The sequence below is a fragment of the Oncorhynchus tshawytscha genome, linkage group LG02, assembly GCF_018296145.1.
Source record: "Oncorhynchus tshawytscha isolate Ot180627B linkage group LG02, Otsh_v2.0, whole genome shotgun sequence".
Lineage (NCBI taxonomy): Eukaryota > Metazoa > Chordata > Actinopteri > Salmoniformes > Salmonidae > Oncorhynchus > Oncorhynchus tshawytscha.
The window spans coordinates 26,759,787-26,773,158 of record NC_056430.1 but is presented as its reverse complement, the minus strand read 5'-3'; the positions used below and the strand labels follow the sequence as shown (position 1 = coordinate 26,773,158).

Genomic DNA, 13,372 nt, shown 5'->3' with positions numbered 1-13,372 from the left:
AAGAGTGTACTATACATGTGATGGAAGAATGCACTGTGCATGTAGAGGGTTGAAATTCCATCGAATTGGGGATAGTTTAACCAAAATATGCCACAAGACCTAGAATTGCCTTGTGTATCCCACAAAAAAGGTTCACTTGTTATAAGATACCTTTTTTTGATGAGTTTGTGCACAATTCCCGATATTCCAAGGCTTAACTTCCCATGGACAATTTCCAGCCCTTTGCAACCCTAGCTGTCATAAGCTGTGCAGGCTGACAGCTGGTTAATGAGGGGTGGCAAGGGGAAGGGATGATATGTCCTCTTAACTTCTTATAACACACATTGATATCGAAATTCTAACAACATACATGTGTTAAAAAAAACGTATTTAGGCGAAGTCCAGGGCAGTGGTGGTATGACTTTAAAAATAGCAGAGATATTTTCATTTTAAATTAATATGCTGTCAAAATGACTGCCTCTGCGCTTCTAGTGTTTATTCTTCTGCCAGAGAACCTTTGATCTAGGGCCAGTGGGAAACTTTAAGGTATTCAGAAATATAGTGCTGTTCCGTTTGGACTCTTATGACCCACTTGTTAAGACTCGCATGAAAATATATTATCTTGCTAGAAACCCTTTCAAGTGCCTCTGCTGAAATACTGTTAAGATTTTTCTCTCTACATTTGCACAAGCTGAATAAACATGTTTGAAACTTTTGGTCACAGATGCACTCCTGTACACAACACACTCACTGTTTTGAATGGCTGAGTGAGGGTTGCTCTGAAACGCTGGCACTTTAGTGAGATGCCGCTCCTTTTGTGTCATTGTCCTCCCAGATCCGTATCCGGGACCCCAACCAGGGCGGCAGGGACATCACAGAGGAGATCATGGCAGGGGGCACAGGGAGCCGAAATCCAACCCCCCCTGTCGGACGGCCCTCCTCCACCCCCACCCCTCCGCAAGTAAGGACACATCTTCTCTCATGCTGCCTGATATTCACACACAACACACACACACACACACACACACACACACACACACACACACACACACACACAGGTTGCCATTGTGTGCCACTGGCCCACAGAACTGAGCTGTTAGCCTTTCACCCATGTCTGTGTAATCTGTGCCCAGGGCAGACTGCTTGGTGTTGGGAGGGAACGGGCAATTAAGCCACCAGGGCTTTGGCACCACGACAGACAGAGCCATGCATGCAGGCACAGCACATTTTCTGTGTTTGTAATCCATCCTCTGCCATGCTGCGTTAGACACAGCCAGCCACTCAGACTTCAGCCACTGTCCCTTACTCCCTGCCCCCCACCCATTGCTCTGCAACTGGGCCCAAACACACTCATCTGGCCTCGCCTTCACAACCTTTGCTATCCAATTTGAGTAACAGAAAACCATGGCTATTTTACAAAAGTGATCTAAACACTTTCGTTGTTCATAGTAAATGTGTTATCATATTCATCTTTGACACACAGATATATGGCTTACACACGTGTAATAAATAAATAAATATTACCTATTAGTACCTACCTGCATGTATCACTGTATCTCCTCCCTCACTTGTGCAGTAAATGTTGTGGAACATGTCGTTTATGCTTTTTGTCCCTCCATGACAAATCCAGAATAAGATTCTATACTTCATTGATTCAAACGAAATGAGTCATTGATGTGCTGAGAATTTTAATAAATGGGTTAGCTGACAACGTCACGAACTATGCTCACGCTTCAATGGGGCAGAAGTCTGTGTTGTGATTTTGGATGGTCAGATCGCTAGCAACAATGACAAGAAGCTGACATGTGGGGAATCGTAGGTGGCTTGTTTTATCTTGTTCTTGATAACATGTCTTATTTTGACTAGAGGTCGACCGATTTATGATTTTTCAACACCGATGCCGATTATTGGAGGACCAAAAAGGCCGATACCGATTTACTTTTATTTGTAATAATGACAATTACAACAATACTGAATGAACACTTATTTTAACTTAATATAATACATCAATAAAATCAATTTAGCCTCAAATAAATAATGAAAAATGTTCAATTTGGTTTAACCTGTTATGGCTGCAAATCCCGTTATTGGGATCGATATGACAACTACCAGTGAAAATAGAGGCCGCCAAATTCAAACCACAGAAATCTCATAATTATTCCTAAAACATACATGTCTTATATCATTTTAAAGCTATTCTCGTTGTTAATCCCACCAGTGTCCGATTTCAAATAGGCATTTCAGCGAAAGCACTACAAACGATTGTTAGGTCTCCACCAAACCACAATAAGCACAGTCATTTTCCAGCAAAATATAGCATTCACAAAAAGCATAAATAAAGATAAAATGAATCGCTACCTTGAATTATCTTCATCAGATGACACTCATAGGACTTCATGTTACACAATACATGCATGTTTTGTTTGATAAAGTTCATATTTATATAAAATAAAAATCTGTGTACATTGGCTATTTAGATTCACTAGTTCCAAAAACATCAAGTGATTTTGCATAGCCACATCGTTTCAACAGAAATACTCATCATAAATGTAGATGATAATACAAGTTATACACACAGAATTATAGATTTACCTCTCCTTAATGCAACCGCTCTGTCAGATTTTTTAAAAAGTTTATGGAAAAAGCAACCCATGCAATAATCTGAGACGGCACTCAGAACAGTAGCCAAATTAGCCTCCATGTTGGATCAACAGAAACCAGAAAATACATGATAAATGTTTCCTTACCTTTGAACTTCATCAGAATGCAGTCCTATAAATCCCAGGTCCACAATAAATGCTTGATTTGTTCGAAAATGTCCGTTATTTATGTCCAATTAGCTACTTTGGTTAGCGCGTTTGGTAAACAATTCCAATTGGTAAAAAGTCACTAAGCGTGTCCACTATAACGTGACGAAATGTCCAAAAGTTCCGTAACAGTCAGTAGAAACATGTCAAACGATGTACTGAATCAATCTTTAGAATGTTGTTTATATCTTGAATAACGTTCCAACCGGAGAATTAGAATTACTTCAGATGAGCGGTGGAACGCAAGTCCTTCCCCTGTGAACGCGCCTGGTGAAAGCATGGTCCACTCATGGCTGTGGTGACTATTTCCTGTGTCAATCGACCCCCCTTCACATTAGAGTCATCAGACAAAGTTCTATTGACTGCTGACATCTAGTGGAAGGCGTAGGAAGTGAAAACTCATCCATATCTCGCTGTAATTTCAATGAGACCTTGGTTGAAAATCTGCCACCTCCAGAAAAAAAACAGGAAGTGGAATTTCTCAGGTTTTTGCCTGCTATATGAGTTCTGTTATACTCAGACATAATTCAAACAGTTTTAGAAACTTCAGTGTTTTCTATCCAATACTAATAATAATATGCAAATATTAGCAACTATGACTGAGAAGCAGGCCGTTTTGATATGGGCACCTTTCATCCAAGCTACTCAATACTGCCCCTGCAGCCATAAAGTTAAAAAATGCAAAAACAAAGTGTTGGAGAAGAAAGTAAAAGTGCAATATTTGCCATGTAAGAAAGCTAACGTTTAAGTTCCTTGCTCAGAACATGAGAACATATGAAAGCTGGTGGTTCCTTTCAACATGAGTCTTCAATATTCCCAGGTAAGAAGTTTTAGGTTGTAGTTAGTTATTAAAGGAATTATAGGACTATTTCTCTCTATACCATTTGTATTTCATTAACCTTTGACAATAGGATGTTCTTATAGGCACTTTAGTATTGCCAGTGTAACAGTATAACTTCCGTCCCTCTCCTTGCTCCTCCCTGGGCTCGAACCAAGAACACAAAGACAACAGCCACCCTCGAAGCAGCGTTACCCATGCAGAGCAAGGGGAACAACCACTCTCAGGCTCAGAGCGAGCGAGTGACGTTTGAAACGCTATTAGCGCGCGCTAACAAGCCAGCCATTTCACTTCGGTTACACCACCCTAATCTCAGGAGTTGGTATGCTTGAAGTCATAAACAGCGCAATGCTTGACGCACAATGAAGAGCTGCTGGCAAAACGCACTAAGTGCTGTTTGAATGAATGTTTACGCGCCTGCTTCTGCCTACCACCGCTCAGTCAGATACTTAGGTACTTGTATGCTCAGTCAGATTATACGCAATGCATGACACGCTAGATAATATCTAGTAATATCATCAACCATGTGTAGTTAACTAGTGATTATGATTGATAGTTTTTTATAAGATAAGTTTAATGCTAGCTAGCAACTTACCTTGGCTTACTGCATTCGCGTAACAGGCAGTCTCCTTGTGGAGTGCAACAAGAGGCAGGTCGTTATCGTGTTGGACTAGTGAAAATCTGTCATTCTGCCCCTGAACGAGGCAGTTAACCCACCGTTCCTAGGCTGTCATTGAAAATAAGAATGTGTTCTTAACTGACTTGCCTAGTTAAATAAAGATTAAATAAAGGTGTTAAAAAATATTTAAAAATCGGTGTCCAAAAATACAGATTTCCGATTGTTATGAAAACTTGAAATCGTCCCGGATTAATCGGTCGACCTCTAGTTTTGACTGATGTCACGTCTATACTAATATGACTCAAATTGGCTAGCTTGAAAACCAACAACTGTAACGATGTATTTGAGACGACAATTGCTCATTGTAAAAATATATTTATATTTTCAATAAACATTATAGTTTACAATGTTGTCAACGAATTATAGTTGACATGTTGTCAACAATTTAAGCCAACCCCATCTGTATTGCCCCATAGTTGCGTACAAGTCAGTTTTGTTGTTTAATAACAACCAACCCGTCTATAGAAATAGGCAATCATCTTTAAATTAGTTATTTTTCTGGATTCTGTGGAGGGAAAGCTTTTGACACTTCCTCCCTGTCCTCTCCTTGGACTTTAACATTCTCTCCTCTCTTTCTGTGTTCTGTCCTTTTTCTTTTTACTCTCTCTTCTTTTGCTTTGTTTAACCTTGTGTGCCTCCATTTCCCTGTCATTCACACTCCACCTCCCCTACTCTTGCACGTTCTTTTTGCTGCTTCTTCTCCTTTCCTCCCTTTTGCCTGCTTTCCTTGGTTGCTGTCTCCTTGCTTGTCTCCCCCTGTTTTTTCCTTGGCTAATGTATCTAACCATACCCACTGGTCTCCTTATTTCCGCTTAATTCTATTTTTGTGCTTATTTGTCTGTCTGTGTTGCTAGTTTTTATGGACGCACCCTCATTATCCTCACATTCTCTACCTCAAATCGCAGCAGCAGCCGGGCGGTAGCCAGACTCCGGAGCAAAGCCAGGGCCAGGCCAACTCAGCCTACAGCCTGGAGCTCCCCCAGCAGCCACAGCAGCAGCTCACGCCTGGGGCTGCAGCCAGCAAGCCAGGGCCAGGTCTGACCCTCTACCCCCGGCCCTCACCCCTCCATCCTTCAGGCAGAATACATCCCTGCTTTGAGAGCAGCGGCCTGAGGAATAAAACGTTTTTTAGAACCTGAATGTTGTCTCAGTTAAGAGATTGGCGTAAATAATTGTCTCTTCTTTTGTGTTTAATGTCTGTTATCTGTTCTCTTTTCCAGTAGATGATAAGCCAAAATTGGAGCTGCTTGTCCAGAAGTCTTCCTCTCCCGGGCTTGGTCAATCAGAACCTTCATTGGAAAGGCGAGAGGCCAGTGCATCTGTAACTGCTCCCTCTCCCCACTTGGATCCAGAACTTCCCTCCCCAGCCCCAGTGGTGGTTTCCCCCATCCTGGCCCCTCTTCCTGTTGCCGGCCCTATTGAGCAGCCCTCTGCCGTGGAGCCCACTGCTCCCCCTCCCTCTGCAGCGGACCCCAAGCACCTGCCACTCACAACTCAGTCCCAGACCTCAAACACAGAAGAACTTCTTCCAGAAGCCCCACGCACCCTGGCTGCTTCCCCAGCCCTAACCCCTAAGGCTTTGAATGGCCATGCTGACACTGGGGCTGAGATGGACACCCAGTCTCAGGAGCACTACCCCCTTGCTCCCTCACTATCCCCAACCCAGCCCCAGGCTTCAGCCCCGGCTTCTAGAGAAGACTGCAGTGAGGCTGTGCCCAGTGAGGTGAGGGCAGAGATGCCCCCTGCTGTCATGGATCCTATCGCACCAATCACTGTGATGCCAGTCACTCTGACCTCCAGCCCTGCGCCTGCTGTTCCAGCGCCTCCCCCTGGCCTTCCGCCGCTAGTGCAGGCCACAGCAGAGACCAGCAAGCTCTCTGACACTAAAGACATCCCTCTCAAAGCAGGGACCGAGAGACTCATCACACCAAACAGCAAGCTTGAACCACAGCTACAAGCCCTTTTCAGAAAGAGTCCCACTACAGGTATGTGCATAGCCATGGATACAGACATGACAGTGTGGATGTCACATGGATGCCTATGTGTGTATACTATAAATAAACAGTTAACGGTTGCTGATAGACAAGACTTGGATCAGCCAGACTGAACTCCATGCTGACTGCTGAGAACAGCACAGGGCTTACACTAACAACTGGATTTAATTGTTATTCTGGGGAGACGGCCACTGTTTTCTGCTAATATAATAAGTCTAGTCATTGATATTTAATGGAAGAAATTTGGGGTAAATCGCCAGCCTATAGCTGACTTTAGCTGTTTTCTCTGCAGTATGTCAGACTGTTCCTGCTACACCAAAAACCTGGAAGAAACCAAATGAAGGGAGTCCTGTTGGAGATGCATCACAGAGGGAGACTGAGGTAAACAATGATGCTTTCTATTCACTCTATGGGGGGGGGGGCACACATCCTGCTATGCCCTCAGACAAACCGTCGAACAGGCAAAGCGTCAATACAGGACTAAAATTGAATCGTACTACACCGGCTCTAACGCTCGTCAGATGTGGCAGGGCTTGCAAACTATTAGACGACAAAAGGAAGCACAGTAGCGAGCTGCCCAGTGACACAAGCCTACCAGACGAGCTAAATTACTTCTATGCTCTCTTTGAGGCAAGCAACACTGAAGTATGTATGTATGTATGAGAGCATCAGCTGTTCCGGACGACTGTGATTACTCCGTAGCCGATGTGAGTAAGACTTTTAAACAGGTCAACATTCACAAGGCCACATGGCCCTACAGATTACCAAGACGTGTACTCCAAGCATGCGCTGACCAACTGGAAAGTGTCTTCACTGACATTTTCAACCTGTCCCTGACTGAGTCTATAATACATGTTTCAAGCAGACCACCGTTGTCCCTGTGCCCAAGAACACAAAGGTAACCTGCCTAAATGACTACCGACCCGTAGGACTCACGTCTGTAGCCATGAAATGCTTTGAAAGGCTGGTCATGGCTCAAAACACCATTATTTCAGAATTTGCATTCCGCCCCAACAGATCCACAGATGACGCAATCTCTATTGCACTCCACACTGCCCCTTCCCACCTGGACAAAAGGAACACCTACGTGAGAATGCTATTAATTGACTACAGCTCAGCATTCAACACCATAGTGCCCTCAAAGCTCATCACTAAACTAAGGACCCTGGGACTAAACACCTCACTCTAACTGGGTCCTGGACTTCCTGACGGTAGGTAACAACACGTGCCACACTGATCATCAACATGGGGGCCACTCAGGGGTGTGCGCTCAGTCCCCTCTTGTACGGTCTGTTCACTCATGGCTGCATGGCCAGGCACGACTCCAACACCATCATTAAGTTTGCCGACAACACAACAGTGGTAGGCCGACAACGATGAGACAGCCTATAAGGAGGAGGTCAGAGACCTGACCGTGTGGTGCCAGGATAACAACCTCTGCCTCAAGTGATCAAGACCAGGAGATCTATTGTGGATAACAGGAAAAGGAGCACCGAGCACGCCCCCTTTCTCATCCACAGTGATGTAGTGGAGCAGGTTGAGAGCTTGAAGATCCTTGGTGTCCACATCACCAACAAACTATCATGGGCCAAACACACCAAGACAGTCATGAACAGGGCACGACAAAGCCATTTTCCCCTCAGCAGACTGAAAAGATTTGGCATGTGTCCTCAGATCCTCAAAAAGTTCTACAGCTGCACCATCGAGAGCATCTTGACTGGTTGCATTACTGCCTGGTATGGCAACTGCTCGGCCTCCGACTGCAAGGCACTACAGAGGGTAGTGCGAATGGCCCAGTATATCACTGGGGCCAAGCTTCCTGCCAACCAGGACCTTTTATACCAGGTGGTGTCAGAGGAAGGCACAAACAATTGTCAGACTCCAGCCACCCTAGTCATAGACTGTTCTCTCTGCTACCGCATGACAAGCGGTACTGGAACACCAAATCTAGGTCTGAAAGACTTCACAGCGTCTACCCCCAAGGCATAAGACTCCTGTACAGATAATCAAATGGCTATCCAGACTATTTGCATTGTCCCAACACCCTCTTTTACACTGCTGCTACTCTCTGGTTATTATCTATGCATAATCATTTTAACTTTACCCAAATTTACATATTACCACAATTACCTCGACTGACTTGTGCCCCCCACATTGACTCTGTACCAGTACCCCCTGTATATAGCCTCGGTACTGTTATTTTACTGCTGCTCTTTAACTACATGTTTTTTTTATTTTTTTTACTTAAACAACAATGCGGTTTTAAGAAATTAAGTGTTAAGGCTTGTAATTAAGCATTTCACTAACGTCTACACCTGTTCTATTCAGCGCATGTGACAAATAACTAGGGTAGCAAAGGGTTAAACTTTCTGGTAAATTTCCTTAAATTTCAGGGGGAAAGTTCCATAGGAAGTTAAGCCTTGGAATATCGGGAATTGTGCACAAACTCATCAAAAAAAGGTATCTTATAACAAGTGAACCTTTTTTGTGGGATACACAAGGCAATTCTAGGTCTTGTGGCATATTTTGGTTAAATTATCCCCAATTCGATGGAATTTCAAACCTCTACATGCACAGTGCATTCTTCCATCAGATGTATAGTACACTCTTCCATCACATGTACAGCTGATTCTAAAGATCTTGCACTCTAATGAGATGCTCTTGAGCCCACACTACTATACTGTCTGAGCCAAGGACTACATGCTTTCTGGTAAGTTTTGAATACTGGGTCGGGTGAATATATTTTATATGACATACATGATTTTTTGTTAACTAGTAAATAGTTGCCTACAGCAAAGTGTGTTTAAATCATCTCTAACGTGTTAACAATTTCTGCTAGTTAGTTCTTGCTACCATGTGGGTTTTAGCTTGCTTGAGCCTGCTCACTGAGGAGTGGTAATTCACCTGTTTCCATACACATTTAATTTTAAAACATGTATCTAACGAAGGAGTTGTTTAATCTAACTGCTTAACTATTTATCCTCATTTGGGTTTTTTTACTCATTTTTTTCCTAATATTTACAGGAAAATGCCATGGGCACTATCTGATGTGTGGAGACATTTCACTGCTGCTAATGTAGAATGACAAGCTGTGTACATTTTGCAAATACTGTGCCAAATCATATGTGAAGAATGCAACAAAGATGCAGAATCATCTGGCCAAGTGCATAAAGTTCCCTCAGCGCTCACAACAAGCAACCTCTGACGAAAGTCCCTTTACTTCTATTTGAATGAATCAGACACCTTATCGATAGCAACAGCTCATGGTCCTGGAATCAGAAGTTTTTTTGACTCAATGGAGGAACGTAGTCAGAGAAATGCTGATGAACTGGTTCACCTCTGATGCTCACAGGCCATGTGTATTGGAAGAGATTTCTGAATGTTCTTCACCCAGCATACACCACTCCAACCAGACATGCTTTATCTACTAATTTACAGGATGTAGAGTTCAACAGTTCCAGTGAAGGTCAAGCAAATCATCTCTGATGGGTGGTCAAATGTTTGTGGGCAAGAAATAATTAACTACATCTCCACCCCTCAGCCAGTATTCTACAAGAGCACAGACACAAGGGACAACAGACACACCGGTCCCTACATTGCAGATGAGCTGAAGGCAGTCATCAATGACCTTGGACCACAGAAGGTATTTGCACTGGTGACAGACAATGCTGCGAACATGAAGGCTGCTTGGTCTAAAGTGGAAGAGTCCTACCCTCACATCACAACCATTGGCTGTGCTGCTCATGCATTGAATCTGCTCCTCAAGGACATCATGGCACTGAAAACAATGGACACACTCTACAAGAGAGCCAAGGAAATGGTTAGGTATGTGAAGGGTCATCAATTTAAAGCAGCAATTTACCTCACCAAGCAAAGTGAGAAGAATAAGAGCACCACCCATTGTCATCATGTTTGACAGTCTCCTGGAGGGGAAGGAGTCTCTCTAATAAATGGCCATATCACAGTCTGCCGATATGAACAGCCCCATCAAGAGGGTCACCTTTGCTCCAAGCAGAGGAAACTCCAATGCATCAAAAAGCGTGAAGACTTCTGCCTGAAACCCATACACGCTGCAGCGTACACGTTGGACCCCAAGTACGCTGGCAAGGGCATCCTGTCTGGTGCAGAGCTCAACAAGGCCTATAGTGTCATCACTACCATGTCTCGCCATCATGGCCTGGATGAGGGCAAGGTTCTTGGCAGTCTGGCAAAGTACACTTCCAAGCAAGGGCTTTGGGATGGAGATGCAATATGGCAGTTGTGCCAACATATCGTATCAGCCACCTGGTGGAAGGGACTTTGTGGATCTGAGTCTCTTTCCTTGTTACCTCCATCATCCTCCAAATCCCACCAACATCAGCCGCCTCAGAGTGCAACTGGTCCTTGTTTGGGAACACACACACCAAAGCACGCACCAGGCTGACTAATACAAGGGTTGACCATCCGTGAAAATTTTAGGCTTTTTGAGCCTAACAACGAGCCATCCTCAACAATGTTGGAGAGTGACAGTGAAGATGAGGTCTCAGAGTTGAGAGGAAGACAACCAAAGCTTTAGTTTCTAGACTATCGTATTACAGATGTATTACAGTATGTTAAATGTTTTGGGGAGATGTGATGGATCATTGGGATCATTCAATATTCCCTTTTGTTGTTCAGTGGATTCATCCCATGTGAAGAGTCAAATCATTTGATTAAAGTAGAATTTGTGACGAAACAGCTTTTTCTTTTTTTCTATTGGAAGGATTTAATCATTAGCAATTGTCTACTTAAGGTAAAAGGTTTGCTTCGGTCTCCATTTGATATGGTATTAATATTAATTTGCATATATTCCTGTTAATTCCCACAAAGTTTCCACCTCTGAATATTCCCCAAAATGTGCAATTCTATAAATAACATTTGATTTTATTAATGATTTGAAGTGTTATCATCTGATTTTGTTGATTTTTATTAGAATCCCCATTAGCCACCACCAATGGCGACAGCTAGTCTTACTTTACCTTCTTTGGACACTGTGCTAACTAACCTCCAAACGAGCTCCAATGCCATACAACACTCCTTCCTTGGCCTCCAACTGCTCTTAAACGCTAGTAAAAACCAAATGCATGCTTTTGAACCGTTCGCTGCCCGCACCCGCCCGCCCGACTATCATCACCACCCTGGACGGTTCCGACCTAGAATATGTGGACAACTATAAATACCTAGGTGTCTGGCTAGACTGTAAACTCTCCTTCCAGACTCATATTAAACATCTCCAATCAAAAATCAAACCTAGGGGCCTCCCGGGTGGGGCAGTGGTGAAGGGCGCTGTACTGCAGCGCCAGCTGTGCCACCAGAGATTCTGGGTTCGCGCCCAGGCTCTGTTGCGACCGGGAGGTCCGTGGGGTGACGCACAATTGGTCTAGCGTCGGCCGGTAGGGATATCCTTGTCTCATCGCGCACCAGCGACTCCTGTGGCGGGCCGGGCACAGTGCAACCAAGGTTGCCAGGTGCACAGTGTTTCCTCCGACACATTGGTGCGGCTGGCTTCGGGGTTGGATGCGCACTGTGTTAAGAAGCAGTGCGGCTTGGTTGGGTGGTGTATCGGAGGACGCATGACTTTCAATCTTCGTCTCTCCCGAGCCCGTACGGGAGTTGTAGCGATGAGACAAGATAGTAGCTACTAAACAATTGGATACCATGCAATTGGGGAGAAAAAAGGGTCAAAATAAAATCTAGAATCAGCTTTCTATTTCGCTACAAAACCTCCTTCAATCACGCCTCCAAACTTACCCTCGTAAAACTGACTATCCTACCGATCCTCGACTTCGGTGATGTCATCTACAAAATAGCTTCCAACACTCTACTCAGCAAACTGGATGCAGTTTATCACAGTGCCATCCGTTTTGTTACCAAATCACCTTATACCACCCACCACTACTACCTGTATGCTCTAGTCGGCTGGCCCTCGCTACATATTCGTCGCTAGACCCACTGGCTCCAGGTCATCTATGTCTATGCTAGGTAAAGCTCCGCCTTATCTCAGTTCACTGGTCACGATAACAACACCCACCCGTAGCACACATTCCAGCAGGTATATCTCACTGATCATCCCCAAAGCCAACACCTCCTTTGGTTGCCTTTCCTTCCAGTTCTCTGCTGCCAGTGTTGTTGGAGACTTTTATTTCCCTCACCAACTTTAACCATCAACTATCTGAGCAGCTAACCAATCGCTGCAGCTGTACATAGTCCATCTGTAAATAGCCCACCCAATTTACCTACCTCATCCCCATACTGTTTTTATTTTATTTACTTTTCTGCTCTTTTGCACACAGTATCTCTACTTGCACATCATCATCTGCTCATTTATCACTACAGTGTTAATCTGCTAAATTGTAACTATTCGCTCCTATGGCCTATTTATTGCCTTCCTCCTCATGCCTTTTGCACACACTGTATATAGACTTTCTTTTTTCTACTGTGTCATTGATTTGTTTGTGTTATTGGCTTTTTTATTGTTTACTCCATGTGTAACTCTGTTGTTGTCTGTGTCACACTGCTTTGCTTTATCTTGGCCAGGTCACAGTTGCAAATGAGTACTTGTTCTCAACTAGCCTACCTGGTTAAATAAAGGCAGCATTTTTTTTTTTTAATTACTGGGTTCCGACATACGTCAAAAAATACATCACAGACAAAAGACGAGTTACATACATACATTTAAAAACATGAGTATGATGTGTGTGTGAGTGGTTAGATATCCCGCTCATCGCTCACGGAGCAGTGCTTGCACATTCTGACGCTCCACTTCTCTTTCCAACCTCTCATTGAAAGAGGTAATATGTCAGGCATATTGGGCCAAAATCAATGATAGCCTATTGTGTAGATAATAGAACGAACATTAAAACTTTTAAGAGATCAGATTTTGTTAATACTTTGCTACAATCCTCATCTTTGTAAGTCACCTTGATTTTGCACGTGTGTCTTATCAGTTTCTTTAAACTCCATGACAGTAGCTATAGCAAGGGGCTATAGCAGCACACAAGTAGACTACAAATGCATGCTGGGCCAGGCATGTCCTGAGCTCATGAAGTAAGTACTA

General features: G+C 43.8%; 1 protein-coding gene across 19 annotated transcripts in view; it reads left to right on the top strand.

Moving 5' to 3' along the window:
• Positions 1-13,372, top strand: part of LOC112218588 (eukaryotic translation initiation factor 4 gamma 3) — a 69,046-nt gene that overhangs the window by 41,712 nt on the left and 13,962 nt on the right. For 11 of the 19 annotated variants that reach the window (XM_042295877.1, XM_042295896.1, XM_042295901.1 and 8 more), the window contains 4 exons: positions 806-940; positions 5,158-5,338; positions 5,524-6,288; positions 6,590-6,678. In XM_042295877.1, the coding sequence (XP_042151811.1) occupies positions 806-940; positions 5,158-5,338; positions 5,524-6,288; positions 6,590-6,678 (1,170 nt within the window). The remainder of the gene's footprint in view (positions 1-805; positions 941-5,157; positions 5,339-5,523; positions 6,289-6,589; positions 6,679-13,372) is intronic. The other 8 variants (XM_042295902.1, XM_042295916.1, XM_042295880.1 and 5 more) reach the window with 4 other exon arrangements.